The 13228-nt window shown below is 41.3% G+C and overlaps 1 protein-coding gene across 7 annotated transcripts in view; it reads left to right on the top strand.

Moving 5' to 3' along the window:
• The window catches only part of LEF1 (lymphoid enhancer binding factor 1), a 99000-nt gene that overhangs the window by 50312 nt on the left and 35460 nt on the right, over nucleotides 1-13228 (top strand). For all 7 annotated transcript variants that reach the window (XR_012158527.2, XM_073340861.2, XM_073340862.2 and 4 more), the window contains exon 5: nucleotides 9428-9560. Coding sequence is in view for 6 of the 7 variants with exons in the window: in XM_073340861.2 (XP_073196962.1) it covers nucleotides 9428-9560 (133 nt within the window). In the remaining variant the exon portion in view is untranslated. The remainder of the gene's footprint in view (nucleotides 1-9427; nucleotides 9561-13228) is intronic.

Genomic DNA, 13228 nt, shown 5'->3' with positions numbered 1-13228 from the left:
CACCTAGAGAAGGATGTTTAGTGTTCATTCTATATAAAAATTATTACTGTCCTAAAATTTTTTTTAGGTGGGAGGAGGGAAAATAACTTGAACTTTAGATATCTCAAGCTTGCCACATCTCTGCCATGATGTCCCCATAAAGCTGCTATCTAATACCTGCTAGGAAAGTGGTGAGTTTCAATTACTATGACACTGATCATCTTATTATATCTACATGTAGCTAGTTCATGCTAAAACATTCTATTCTTGTTACCCACATCCTCTCCACCCACCACCCAGTCCACATGTTCATTTCACCCACTTGTTAAGTCTTGTTTCTGCCTGTAAAACCTTTGTGGCAATGGGAGGCTAAGCTCCTGAAGGTCTTTTAGGCTCGTCACTTCCTACATTGTTCAAAACTACTTTTATTAGAACAAGAACAGTCCTCATATGGAAAAACCTAAGGATTTGCTAATCCATTACAATTCAGTCAGTGTTTTGATGGGAAGATTGGGATAATTTCCCTTGCCTTTGGAGTTGCCCCTCTCTTGATCTGCTAAATACTCCTTACCAAAAATAATTTTAATCTCTGATATATCAGAGCACAACACTCGCTCTTGGAATTGACTAAATTAGATACCGAGTGACAGATGTCTTCCCCCCCCCCCCCCCCAAATCTTTCTCCGGTGAGATGATCGCTCTCCCACAAGGTCTCCATTCGTTTCAAGAGAGTTTTAAAACACTTGCTATGTTAGCAATGCTCTCAGTGTTTTGTTTTGCTTTTTTTTTTCTGGAGGAGCTAGCTGAAATGTTCCAAATTATTTATTATTTATTTATTTATTAAACTTTTCATTAAAGTGTCAAATATTGGGTTGGTTAAAAAAAAATTAGCAACTCTATTTTCAGGAATAAAGTATGAATATTCCCTGCAAAGGATATTGAACATGAATTTGCTAGGCAGGGTGTGGTGCCTCTCATTGATAATGACCGAATGTTTTTAATTTGGTTGGGGATCAAATTAATAGATTTCCAGGTCCTTTTGCCGCCCCCCAACCCCCCCCCCCCCCCCCCCCGGCAAGTGGCTTCACCCTGGTACATGAATTTTGTGAGTGTAACATAGTAACAGTACTTCACTGACTATTGTTTCAGCTGTAATTATAACTTAATCTGCATAAACATGCCTTGCTTGAAAAAAAGAGAAAATAAATGATATATGAAATATTCTACAGTTGCTGAGAAAAGCAGAGTGGTCTAAGAGGTTCCAACGGGATAGGGTTGGAGAGGTAGGCTATAAAACAGGTGTACTACTAAATTCTGTGTCACTGTAGCAAGTTCATATAATTGTTGTATTAAATAACAGTATCTTCATCTTTTAACAGCAGTATGAAACAAGTAGAGCGCAGATAGTATTTTAACAGAACATAAAAATCAGCCAGTGCAACAGTTGCGTTTTGGTGTTTCCTTTCTGTGTAAAGTACAGGCAGGCTATCTTTTACTCTTAAATCATTTTTATACTCCTGACTTGTTGAGTCTTGTTACGTTTTTGTGATGCTACTGTATCCATCCAGTGGCTGAGGTTCTGAGCTATTTTAGCCTAGAGGCAGGGAACTAATCAGAGTAATTACTGATGGTTGCACTTCAGAAACTTGTGTAGCTGAGATCAGGTCAGTCTGGATCACGTCAAATGAAGAGCTATGAGGATTCTCCAAAATGGTTTCAAACAAAGATTGGGATTAAAGCCCCTCTAGTGTGCAAACAGATGCTGGGTGGTGGTAGGGATGTCAAGAATAAAATATCAGAGCTACCTAGCAGTTTAGTACAGCCCAGAACAGCAAAGGTAATTTGGGAACTTGATTCGACTCCATCCTACTATTTGTTGGAGTCTGTTTTGTATATACACATTTAATACCTGCAGTGACTACCATTGAAATGAATGGGGATGACAGCATGAATTTAACCTTACTGAAGATGAGTAATCAGTCCACTTATTAGCACAATATTCTCCACTTTTGCTCATGGTGTTTGGATCACAGGTTGTATCTTTTTTTAAACTCCTTGTCCAATTGTTAACACCTCATCGTCATGGATACAAGAGCCCTTTGGAAGATTATTAAATTAATATCTTTCTCTCAGCACCTGGTGGAACAGAGTCTCCATTCAGCTCAATGCAAGTTTCCACAACAGCTTGACTCATCGCTAGTGTTAACCAACAAACATTTTTGTGGTAGCTCAGTCTTGGGCTTTTTATAGTTTTGCACACTTGTTGCATATAGGATATCTTACAGCTGCTAGCTTTTACTGAAGCTTCAATTAATCATTTTTCCTTCACAGACCTTTAAAAATAGAACAAAAACATTTAGAGCTTAAACTGAATCTAATATATGGCATTGTTATTCCCCCAAAGTCTTCTCAGATTAATTGATTTGAATGTATTCTTGAGTGGTGTTGGAAGAGTGCTCATCCAAAGATTTTTTAAAAAAAGAAAGTGAAAATTATGACCAAGATTTTTTTTTTTTCCTCAAAAGTGACTACTTTTGGATATCCCAATTATTGGTTGCTCAACTTGGAGCACCTTTAAATGCACTCTTCAGAAAGTCCTGGGCATTCACTGCTTGAAAATCAGGCCCCTCTGAGACATCTCAGGTTGGGCCCCAAAGGAGTAAGGCACCTAAAATCACTACTCACTCCTGAAACCTTGGCTTAGCTTCTTTTCGCAAACATGTGGCATATATTCTCTAAAGCCTTTCTTACATTGGAGTGTTTGCTGGAAATTGTCAGCAGTGAAATTCCAGTTGTAGTAATATCATCATGGTAGACTTCTTAGTCTAAAGTAAATAAAGCCCCAGTAGTCTCTGAAAGAAAAAGCCATCAGCCAGGAAACCTGTTTGCATTTGTATGAACTCTTAACAATTTTCTGCATTTGATCATAAACTCATAACTTTTTTTTTAAGCTGACATTCTGTATATGGGAAAGATCCTACTAGAAAATTGTGGTTTCTTTTGTGGCTGCATTTACTTTTTCTATTAAACATGTTTTTGGTTTTCATTTGTGGAAATAGTGCAGTTGTAACATTTTGGATGACTTTAAGGCAACATCCAATCTTTCACTAGTAATTTTTGACCAGTGTCGTCTGAATGCCCAGGAGGGGTCTCAAGATGTAAGAGGAGTTTAGCGTACACAGTTAAGCTAAACTGTTTTTGTGTGTTTTTCTTTGGTTGTCAGGCCAGCCAGCTCTGCTGTGACCTCTCAGTCTGGATTGCAAGTTCTCTGGAGCAGGGAGCTTCTTACCTGCTTGCAAAGTCTCTAGCAGTCTGTTAGCACTATGCTAGTAACAAATAATAATGCATCATTCTGTGAAGCCACAGGTAATGGCAAAACTTCCATGAAGTGTGGAAGTGGCCCAGAGAGGGTTCAGTAAGTACCAGCTATTCCATGTACATTACTATTTCCAAAAGAGATTCTGAAAATCACACCGCATACTTGAGACCCTGTGTGCCAGCACCATGCTCCACTGGAGTTTTTTTGTTATGTAACAACAGAGATGGAGCCAGTGACATGACTCTGTTCAACCTTAAAGAGCAGGGTTAGTTTTTAACTGTTCCAGGGTGACTGCCCTTTTGAGCTTGGTCAGTGAGAGCATAACTGGCACACACTCAGGTTAATGGACTTCAGTGTTTCTTTCTAATTAACCTTTAATGTTCATAAACCTGGTATAACATCAAGGTAGTTTAAAGCATAACAGGTTTTTAGGTTTGAAAATCTGTGACCCTCTGCTTCTTTGAGAGGGTTTTTTTTTTTGCTGGTCGTCATATGGGAGGGTATCCTCCACCCTTTGCACAAAGATGAGGTTATGTATGTGTCTTATAGCATTCTTCTGAACACAAGTGGAAGGAAATATTTTGTTCAGTAAGTCTGGACTGATTCTTTTCTCCTAAAAGGCATGTAATTTTTTTCGGTACACAGTGATTGACATACAAAACAGTTGTTAAATTTTCTGTGGAATTTGAGGAAAGTTTACGTTCAACTATATTTTTCAAAACAATGATGAAATGGGTGTTTGTGTATATACAAACACCAACATGCTTAACTACTCACTTTTCCCCCAAATACATAGGCTTCAGTCTGTTTTATATGCCATCTGGGAGTTGGGTGAGGAGCCATTTTAGCATATGTATGATTTTATTAAAAGACAAATCTATAAGAAGAACTTCATCAGAAACTGCTTTATGGTATTTTACCCAAACATTGCATTTCAATGGGGGATTCAACTTCCTGTATAGGAACAGTCCTGAAACTTTCACCACCAAAGTGATCCATAGTCATTCAAATAGTTTCATTGTCTTCAATGGGATTGATCAAAAAATGATTAAGGGTTTACAGGATTAGATTCCACGTTTGTAAATTATTTGGGATGAAAGTATCACAGCAGTATAAAAAACTAAACCTCAAAACTTGCATATGGTAGCAATGGCTATTTTTTAAATTGTGTAGTTGTTGAGTGTATACTGAATACTGTGCAAAACATAGAAGGCATAAATAGTCCCCATTTCCTGGAGCTTACAGTATCTGTGACCCAAACTGTGATAGTCTCTAGGTTCAGATCTATTTGAATTGCTCAAGTCTTTTTGCAGTAAAATACATTACTTCATAGAATAATTGGGGAAAGGCTGATGTGCGCAGTCCATAATACAGATTGATAAAGGGAAACTAATCTCTAAAATGGTTGAAGATTGGTTTCCTTTATCAAGCTGTACAAAAAGAAACCAAATTATTTGATTTCTTCTCCTACTCTACGTGACCTAGATTGTGGCCATTGTGTCTGTTGATGCTCTTAAGTACAACATCCTATTACCTTCGAGTGTGGCCTGGAGAGAGCTGGAACTCAACACATTCCCTACATGTTTTAGCTAGTCCTCTCTTTTTGCAAAGAAAAAAAAATCTACATTCCCCACCCTTTCCCCCCACCCTCCCTCTAACTGTCTTGTCACATTATACATGAATAAAACACACTCTGGGAAGGAGACCCTCTGAGTGAAAAACATAACCTTTCTGGCTTTCCAGCATGAGCAGGATTAATTGCAGTTAACCACAATATTAAGCGATAACACTTATAACATGATACAAATCCTGCTTAAGCAAATTGACTTGGCAGCAACTTTTATAATATTCCTCTGTTAGATTGGTTATTGGGGGGGGGGAAGGGTGTGGATGCAGCGCATAATGATAAAATGCCATAACCTGCAAATATAAATTTGCCCCTTTAAAACACCCTGTGTGTGTGTATGGGCAAACTTCACTTCTGTAACTCCACTTCCCTCTCCTTAGAAACCTGTACCAGTTGTCCTCCCTCAGGAATTTCACCAGGAGAGAGGCAGCTCTAAAACTGATCAGGGCTCTATAAGAACCCAGCTGGAAGAGGCACCGAGAGCTTGCTACCACAATATAGCTGTACACAGTATAGATATGTGACCTGAACTGAAAAAAGGCCCTCTCCTATCCTGGAAAAAGTGTCTACATGGGGGATAATAGTGGCATAACTGTATCCGTTTATATTCATTCATGTTGTTCTGAATCTTTCCCACCCATTTAGACAAGGCCTGATTGAATGTTTGGCCTATCCCATTATATTAGCAGGTCGGATGACTCTGGCCTTTTCAGTAGAGTGGAGATTTTGGGTGACTTGCATTGCTCTCTGCCCCTTGCTTCTGGCAGATTTATCAGCCCATGAGGGCCCATGCCCTGGAGAGCCCAGTCAGGGACCTTAAGATTGAGGGAAATGAATAAAAGCACAGTATCACTCTTCCGCTAGTACCAGACTTACAAAAGGCTTTTAATGAAAGCCGAGCCCAGGTTGAATCCCTTTCCCTGAATTAGTTTGTGGAACGTTGGTGTTCCTCAGTGATCACCTGAAGAACATTGATAAAATACATTTTAAAAAAAATATTGACACTTAACATGAAACTTTCCAAGCAGAGTTTGATTCAGTGCTCAGATTTGAAATGAAATCTAGATATCTGTAGAATAGGGTACATCTTTGCTACTTGCCGTAAGTAATCTGAATCTATGGCAGGGGTGGGCAAACTTTTTGGCTTGAGGCTACCGAGCCTCAAACAGCCTGGCCTCCACCCCCTCCCATTTCCTGCCCCCTGCCTGCCCCCCTCAGAATTCCCCACTCATCCAACCACCCTTCTCCTTGTCCCCTAACCGCTCCCCGGGACACTACCCCTTATCTAACTCCCCCCCCCCCCGTCCCCTGTTCACCATCCCGACTGCCCCCCGGGATCCCTTGCCCCATATCCAACCTCCCAGCCCCCTTACCATGATGCTCAAAGCAGCATGTCTGGCAGCCGCGCTGCCCGGCCAGAGCTAGACACGCTGCGACTCTGCCCTGCAGGAGTGCGCAGCCCCGCTGCCCAGAGTGCTGCCCGCGCAGCAGTGTGGCTGCGTGGGGGAGACAGCGGGGGAGGGGCTGGGGACTAGCCTCCCCGGCCAGGAGCTCAGGGGCTGGGCTGGGCAGGACAGTCCACGGGCCATAGTTTGCCCACCTCTGATCTGTGGGGGTCTCAAACACCGCCACTACCAGAAATGCAACTTCTGGTAAGCAGTGACTTGAAGGGGTATCTATGCATGGATCAGCCAATTAAGATCACTTTTGACCTGGTACTTCTCGGAATGTCAGACTTCTAAGAGTATCCATTGATTCTTATTTTCTGTTCATTGGTAGAGCTGGATGGAGAGGTCTAGAGAGAATTCCTCTGTTCTTAGGATGGTAATGGCACAAGCAGTGGTAATAAAGTTCCCATCCCCACAGTCCCATCACCAGTGTCTGGTCCCTCATATACAAGGTACAATCTCTAGGGATGAGTGGATTGTTCAGTAGTCTGTCCATTCAGTCCTTGGGGCCTTTGCCATCCATGCCGGCTACTGGTTTTTTGGTGTAAACATCTATCCAGTAGGAAGTGGACTGATGCCACCATTCCTCTTACAGAAGCTACTGAGTGCTGTCCTCACTGCTTTTGAGAGGGGGCTCGGTAAACAACCTGCTCTGCCTGTTCTAAGCACTTAAAAGCAGCAGGTGGCAGGCACGCTGGATAACCTGATGTCTATGGTGTGTGAAATAAGATGTTTAAATAAATAAGTCACGAGGATGCTGAAGACCTAGAGGATAGAAGGAAGGGCTAACTAAAAGCATAAATGGATAATATCTAAAACTAATTCGTGAGTAACCCTGCTACTGTGGAACATGCAGACTAATTATACTCAACATGGTACAAAAGGTTAGTTACCAAACTTGAACAATCAATACTGCCTAACTGATGTGTGTGACGTCAACGCATCTACAGACCTACAATACACTGACTAAGCTAGCTAAAGTAACTGCTGATTGGAGAGTCAATGCACGAATCTTGTAGCTAAAGACTGAGACATGATTTGCAAATCATCTGAAATTTTAATTTATACAAAAAGGAGGGATGAACAGCAGTCTGAGCGATCACCTTTGGAACTGAACTCCTCATATTATTGAAAATTCATATTGCTTCTATTATTTGGTTATAAAAATGGACCTAATGCTTGTTGGCTTTAAAACACCTACTAGCGCTGCTTTCTCTCTCCATCTTGCAAAATATAAGACAAGGCCAAAGCTTAAATTAAAATCCTGAGGTTCTTATCTCCTTCCCACAGGAAAGCAAATCTGTGCTGAAAACCGTAAAATTAAGAGGAGAGCAAGGATAGCATAATTTAGCAAAATATCATGGCACTAGATTCTGAGCTATATGACTGGAGGGATAGGTCAGACATTAAGAAGATACTGCCTTCTAATGCAAGTTCCTTAAGGTGGTGCTCTGAAAACAAGGAAAGCAGAAAATACTGCACTGGTTCCCAGCCACACTCCTGCATGCACTTTTATCACCCTTTTTTTAAATTTAGTTATCCACTTACCACTTCTCATTCTAGAAGTTTAAAGAAATCCTTGATTTATGCTTTTAAATATAGTCCTAAAATCTATTATTATGCCAGGATTTGAGTATTAGGATTCAAATAAAATTCATTTCAAAGGGCTCTTAATTTTTTTCTCTTAATTCCAAATATTTGGCAGTTAGTGTCCTTGCTGAGCTTTAAGAGCATTTTTGTCTGACTTTCTTCGTTTTTAATTAAAAACCTCTGTTTGTGGCATAATTATTTTTGCAGAGGGGCAGCAGACTGAATTCTGGGGTAGAAATGATGAGTAATCTATCTGTTACATGCCGGAATTACTATAGCATAGTCCTGCTATGAGAAACGAGGAATGAGGATGTAAAATATAGGAAAATAGGTAACGTGCACATAAGTCCCCAAAACAGTTGTTTTCTAGTTTTGTGTTTTTTGTAAGGAGTTGGGGATAATGTTGGGCTGTGAGAAGAATTACTGCTGGTGGTGTTTCTTTAGCTTCAGGGCACTCCTGCATGTATCAGGCAAACACTTTTGTTTTTAATGGCTGTGTCTAATTTGTATAAAATATCAAATACAAGTGTTTTGTTTTATGTCTGTGGGTTCCCCCCGCCCCCAACACCCAGTTGGGAGCATAACATGACAATACTGGTCTTCAGGCATTTTTAGCACTTTTCTGTTCTTAGAAACTTAGTAAATAGTACCAGACTCCTGCTGCTTAGGTTGACACCCTTCTCCAGAAACTGAGCTGGTATGTTTTGCTCATAAGCAACCTAGTTTGTTAAAGGGACACTGTCAACTCCTTATACCCTAAATTACTCTCTTGTGGAGGACTGTTTTGTTCCCTGCTATGAACTGAAATATGTATTTAAAATTTCCTGACTCTTTTGGGGGAGGTAGGGGTAGGGCAGAAGGAAGGAGATGATACCCCAGCAGTGTTGGAAATTTTCAACAGTATAGCACTGTATTAATGCATAAGAACCAGACAGTGACTTCAAACAAAAATGACACTGATCAGACTGGTTTCACTGTTCAAGGCCAAAGAAATGCAAACTGTAATTGGTGGTGTAGAGCTTTCCTGTAATTTCATTTCTGCTGTGTAAGTTGGTCCTATTCTGGTACTATGTGGACTACTTGCCCTCCTACTAGTCAGCTCCTCCTCTTGCTTCTTCCCACTCCACTAGGCCTCCCAAGAGCAGCTGCAGCTGTCTCTCTAACCATAGCCACTTCCTGGCTGTTGCTTCAGCACCCTCTCTATCTGGTCCACCCCAACAGTCTTTAGGCTGCCACTACAAGCTTGACTGTCATGTCTCATCCCCCTCAAAAGCACTCTGCCCCAGCAGGTAAGATTCCATGCTTTGTATGTTCAGGAGCAAGGAGGCTAAATATGGTTAGTAATACAAATAAGAATCTTTTAAAAACAAGTTACCGTGAGTGTCCGCTCCCCCCCACCCCGAAAAAAACCTATTAGAGAATTGAGAATTATTACTAATGCTGCTTGTTTTTACTCTCTTGCAGTCAAATAAGGTTCCAGTGGTGCAGCCTTCCCATGCGGTTCACCCTCTCACGCCACTTATCACTTACAGCGACGAGCACTTTTCACCAGGGTCACACCCTTCACACATCCCCTCAGATGTCAACTCAAAACAAGGTGAGGCTACTTCTAACAACTAAAGGAAAGCACAAGAAACAACTGTCAATGCTGTTTTTGGAGCTGAAGTACCCTGGAGCCTGCCAACATATCAAAGGATCTATTGTAAATCCTGGTTTCGAGGGTCTCATAATTAAGCAAAATATCTTCCTCTGAAATTTGACATGTAACATGTTAGTATGGGACAGCTATTCTTGCGTCATATAAATGTCCTGGCTGTTTAAAGTTGGAGGATAATGCACATTTTTACCACTTTGCCTTATTTTGCTCATAAAAATATTTTAAAATGATTTAAAAAAAATTTATCTCCTTGGCGCCCCCTGTTGTGCCCAGGTATTGCAGTATACAGGCATAATAGGAAATGTCAGTGATTTGAGACCCAGGAAGGTGAGTTGAATTCTATATTTAAAACCTTAAGTTCCTTCTTTTGTCAAACTTGTATTTCATGTCCTTATTTCCTTTACGTATTTCATCATATTCCAAAATGTAGTGCCATGTAAGAGGAAGATTCTCTGTTCCCTTTCTCTCCTTATTGCCACTACCTTAATAGAGTAGTGGTCTGTGTAATATATGTGTAGTTTTCAGAACACACAATTTGAGGCAATGTAAGTATAACAGAATCTTAGGCATGTAGTTGAACTGTGCATCTTAAGATGTCAACTCTTTCTCTGTGCATGTAAACCATTCAAAACCAAAACCAGATGAGTGGATTTGAGAGCAAGGAAACAAGCTCCCAATGAGATCCCCAAGAGGGGAGATGAGGGGGGTGTGGTGTGGTGAGGGCAGGGGATTGGCAAGGACAAGGAAGGAGCAAGCGAGGTGGGTAGAAGCTAGACGCAGAGGCACAATGATGAACAAGGTAAAGATGGGGAGAGTGGAGGCGTGATCCAGAGCAGAAGATAGGTAAAGAAGAACAGAGGATTCAGGAGCCAGGGTAGCTGAGTAGATGAAGCAACAGAGGCATAGATATAACGGATTCTATGATTATGAAAACAGGTAGTTAGGAGGCTGTAGAAAAGTCTCTTGCTTCCCTTGGATGTTAGGGTAGCCAGTACCACCGGAGAAGAGAAAGCAGAGCTCCTGGCCCTCCATAGAGGGCCTGCTCAGAGGCTGCTCCCTTGGGTCTGTGATGGTCATGGTCTATACTGGGGAAACAAAGGCAGAAGACTTGGCTTTGTGAAGGGACAGGTGGCAGCTGGCTCAGGTTGTGTAGGGGTCTGGCTATGTGCATAATCTATAGGCTGAATTGTTGCACCCCTTGGTTTCAGTACTCTTTTGTATATGCCTGGAGGACTGCCAAGCTGCACAGCTAGAATGTGAAGGTCCATTGAGTTCTGGTTTGTCTGGATTGGGGTCCTGGTGCAAGCCTATTTCTAGAAAAATGGTTGAGTACTTGTCAGTATTGTCCATTTGAGGGAGGTTTTCGAAACTCATCCCATGTATCCCTTGCGTGCTCATTGTCCTTCCTATGCCAACAATATCAATGGACTGTATCCAAGAACCAGTCACACTCCTGTGTGATTTCTGTTCAACTCCTAAAAGTCTAGCCTGTGAGATAGTCAGAATTTAAGTATTGGGGCAACTAAGTATAGACCAGTGTACTACTCCAGCTCCTTTTACGTGGACAATAGTACTGACTCTGATGGCCTTGTGAGTCTTTACCTTCTGCATTCATGCCCAGAGAGCAATATGTATATGAATTAATTCCTCAGGGACTTTCAACCAAATTACTCCATTCCATTGCTCTGATGCGCCCTCCTCCCCCTTATGACACTGACATTTTATCCCTTATCTCAGAGAGTTGTCAGCCTGTGGTGGCTCATCGGGTGCACAGCACTGAAATGGCATGGTAACTCAGAAAATGTTGTGACTTCAGCCAGGATTTGCTTTTCATTTGCACTTCTGTGCTACAGTTATTTTCCTCTTGTCCCCACCATAGGCCCTAGCTCAAAGTCCTCCCTTATTTATTTTGGTTCCTTCTGTTGTTGTCGGTCCTTTCTCCCTACTTGCCAGATCTCTCTTGCCCTTAACGCAAGGCAATAGATCCTATTCTCACTGAACTGGGGGATGTTGCAGTGCTCATGCCTCTGATGAGCAGATGAGAGGTTGCTGGAGGTGGGAATGAATGAGAAGGCTGGAGGCCTTTGAGGTGACACATATTCCACGGTTTTAGTCAAACTAGGTCTCCCAGTTTAAACGCAATCCGTGCACCAGAACCTAGTAAAATGAAGTTTACTGGGGACATCTGGTCATTCTACAAGAATGTTTGCTGCTATATGCTTCCATTGGTGTTTGTGTCATACCTCCTGGTTACTTTTTGATCTGAGGACTTGATAAAATGAGTTGCTTCAGATCCTAGTTTCTGGGTATCCTCTGCTCAGAGCTCTGCTAGACCTTGGCATCTGGCTGTGGGACTTGGTGTGTCTCTGGCAATAGAGGTGTGTTGCTCAGCAAACCGTTGGCTCTTGCTATGCTCTTCTTTTAAGGTGCCTTGTATTATGGGTTCTGGGAACATGTGGTACAGAATTGGCAAGAGTTGTGCTGGCTTTGAACTGGTTTTGCCACACCCAAATCATTCTTAACTAAAGGCAGAGATTTTAATGGTTGCCATTGAGCTTTGTTGTGTTCCTGGAGAAATGGCTATCATGTAGTATTTCTTCTCAGTTTTCATGCATGTGCAGCCTGACTTTAAAGTGAATCATCTGGGAGTTGAGGGTTAGTAAATAGTTACAAAACTTACTCTTTGCTATGTGTTTATTCACACGCACAAAGGCATTGTCCAAGGAGAGCAGTCCTTCCTTTTTGCCGTCCCTTCATATGACAACAAGGGGTCCCTCAAACTGTCAGTAAATTTCACACAAATAACTGAAAGTACCACTTTCACACGGTATGTAGTCAGCCTGTGCATTTTACTGCCATACAGCAAGTGATCAACATGTTTTATACTGAAGCTGTAGTCCTTAAAGGGCTGAATAGCTTGGACCAGGAGTAACTCATGTATGTTAGCTCAATAAGGGCAATCCAATCGCATGTTTCAGGGCTTGGGGAAGGAATAGCACCAGCCCCTTATGTAAAATTGAGCAATTTGATTGTACACAATATAGTGGTCTCTTATTCCTTGGGAGTATTGGGGATTGGCCATTTCCAGAGGCGAGACACTGGGCTTGTTTTCACTCAGTATGGCAATTCTTGTTATAGAATCTGTAAAAAGGAGATGGAGTACTCTGGGAATAAGCCAAATGAAAGTTCTCTTCTGTCAGCCATCACTTTTCCTGTAACCATGAATTTAACATAGATGAATTTTCAGTTTCTGGTCTTAAATTGTTCATTTCAGCTCCTACTGAAATCTCAAAACTGAGAGAGTAGCAGCAACATCATTAGGGTGACATTTTTGCCATGCTCACCCCCTCCCCCAAAACAATTTTAAGATTTCTAACCTACCCTTTTAAATCCCTTAATCTTAAACTGATTTTTTAAATCTCCATTTATGGTCAAAATATCAACAATAAGAGTCTCAAAGTAAAGATCACAATGTTCCATCTTTCACCTTTAGAGTGTCCCTATATAAATATTTAATATAGAATTTAAAGTAGCTGATTTAACATGTGACGTTAAATTTGCAATTCTTGCTGTTCCAAACCCCTCCTCCTGAAACGCATTTTAAATAA

This window comes from Lepidochelys kempii, chromosome 4 (genome assembly GCF_965140285.1).
Source record: "Lepidochelys kempii isolate rLepKem1 chromosome 4, rLepKem1.hap1, whole genome shotgun sequence".
NCBI lineage: Eukaryota > Metazoa > Chordata > Testudines > Cheloniidae > Lepidochelys > Lepidochelys kempii.
The sequence above is the reverse complement of the archived record's forward strand: the minus strand, read 5'-3'. Positions and strand labels throughout refer to the sequence as shown.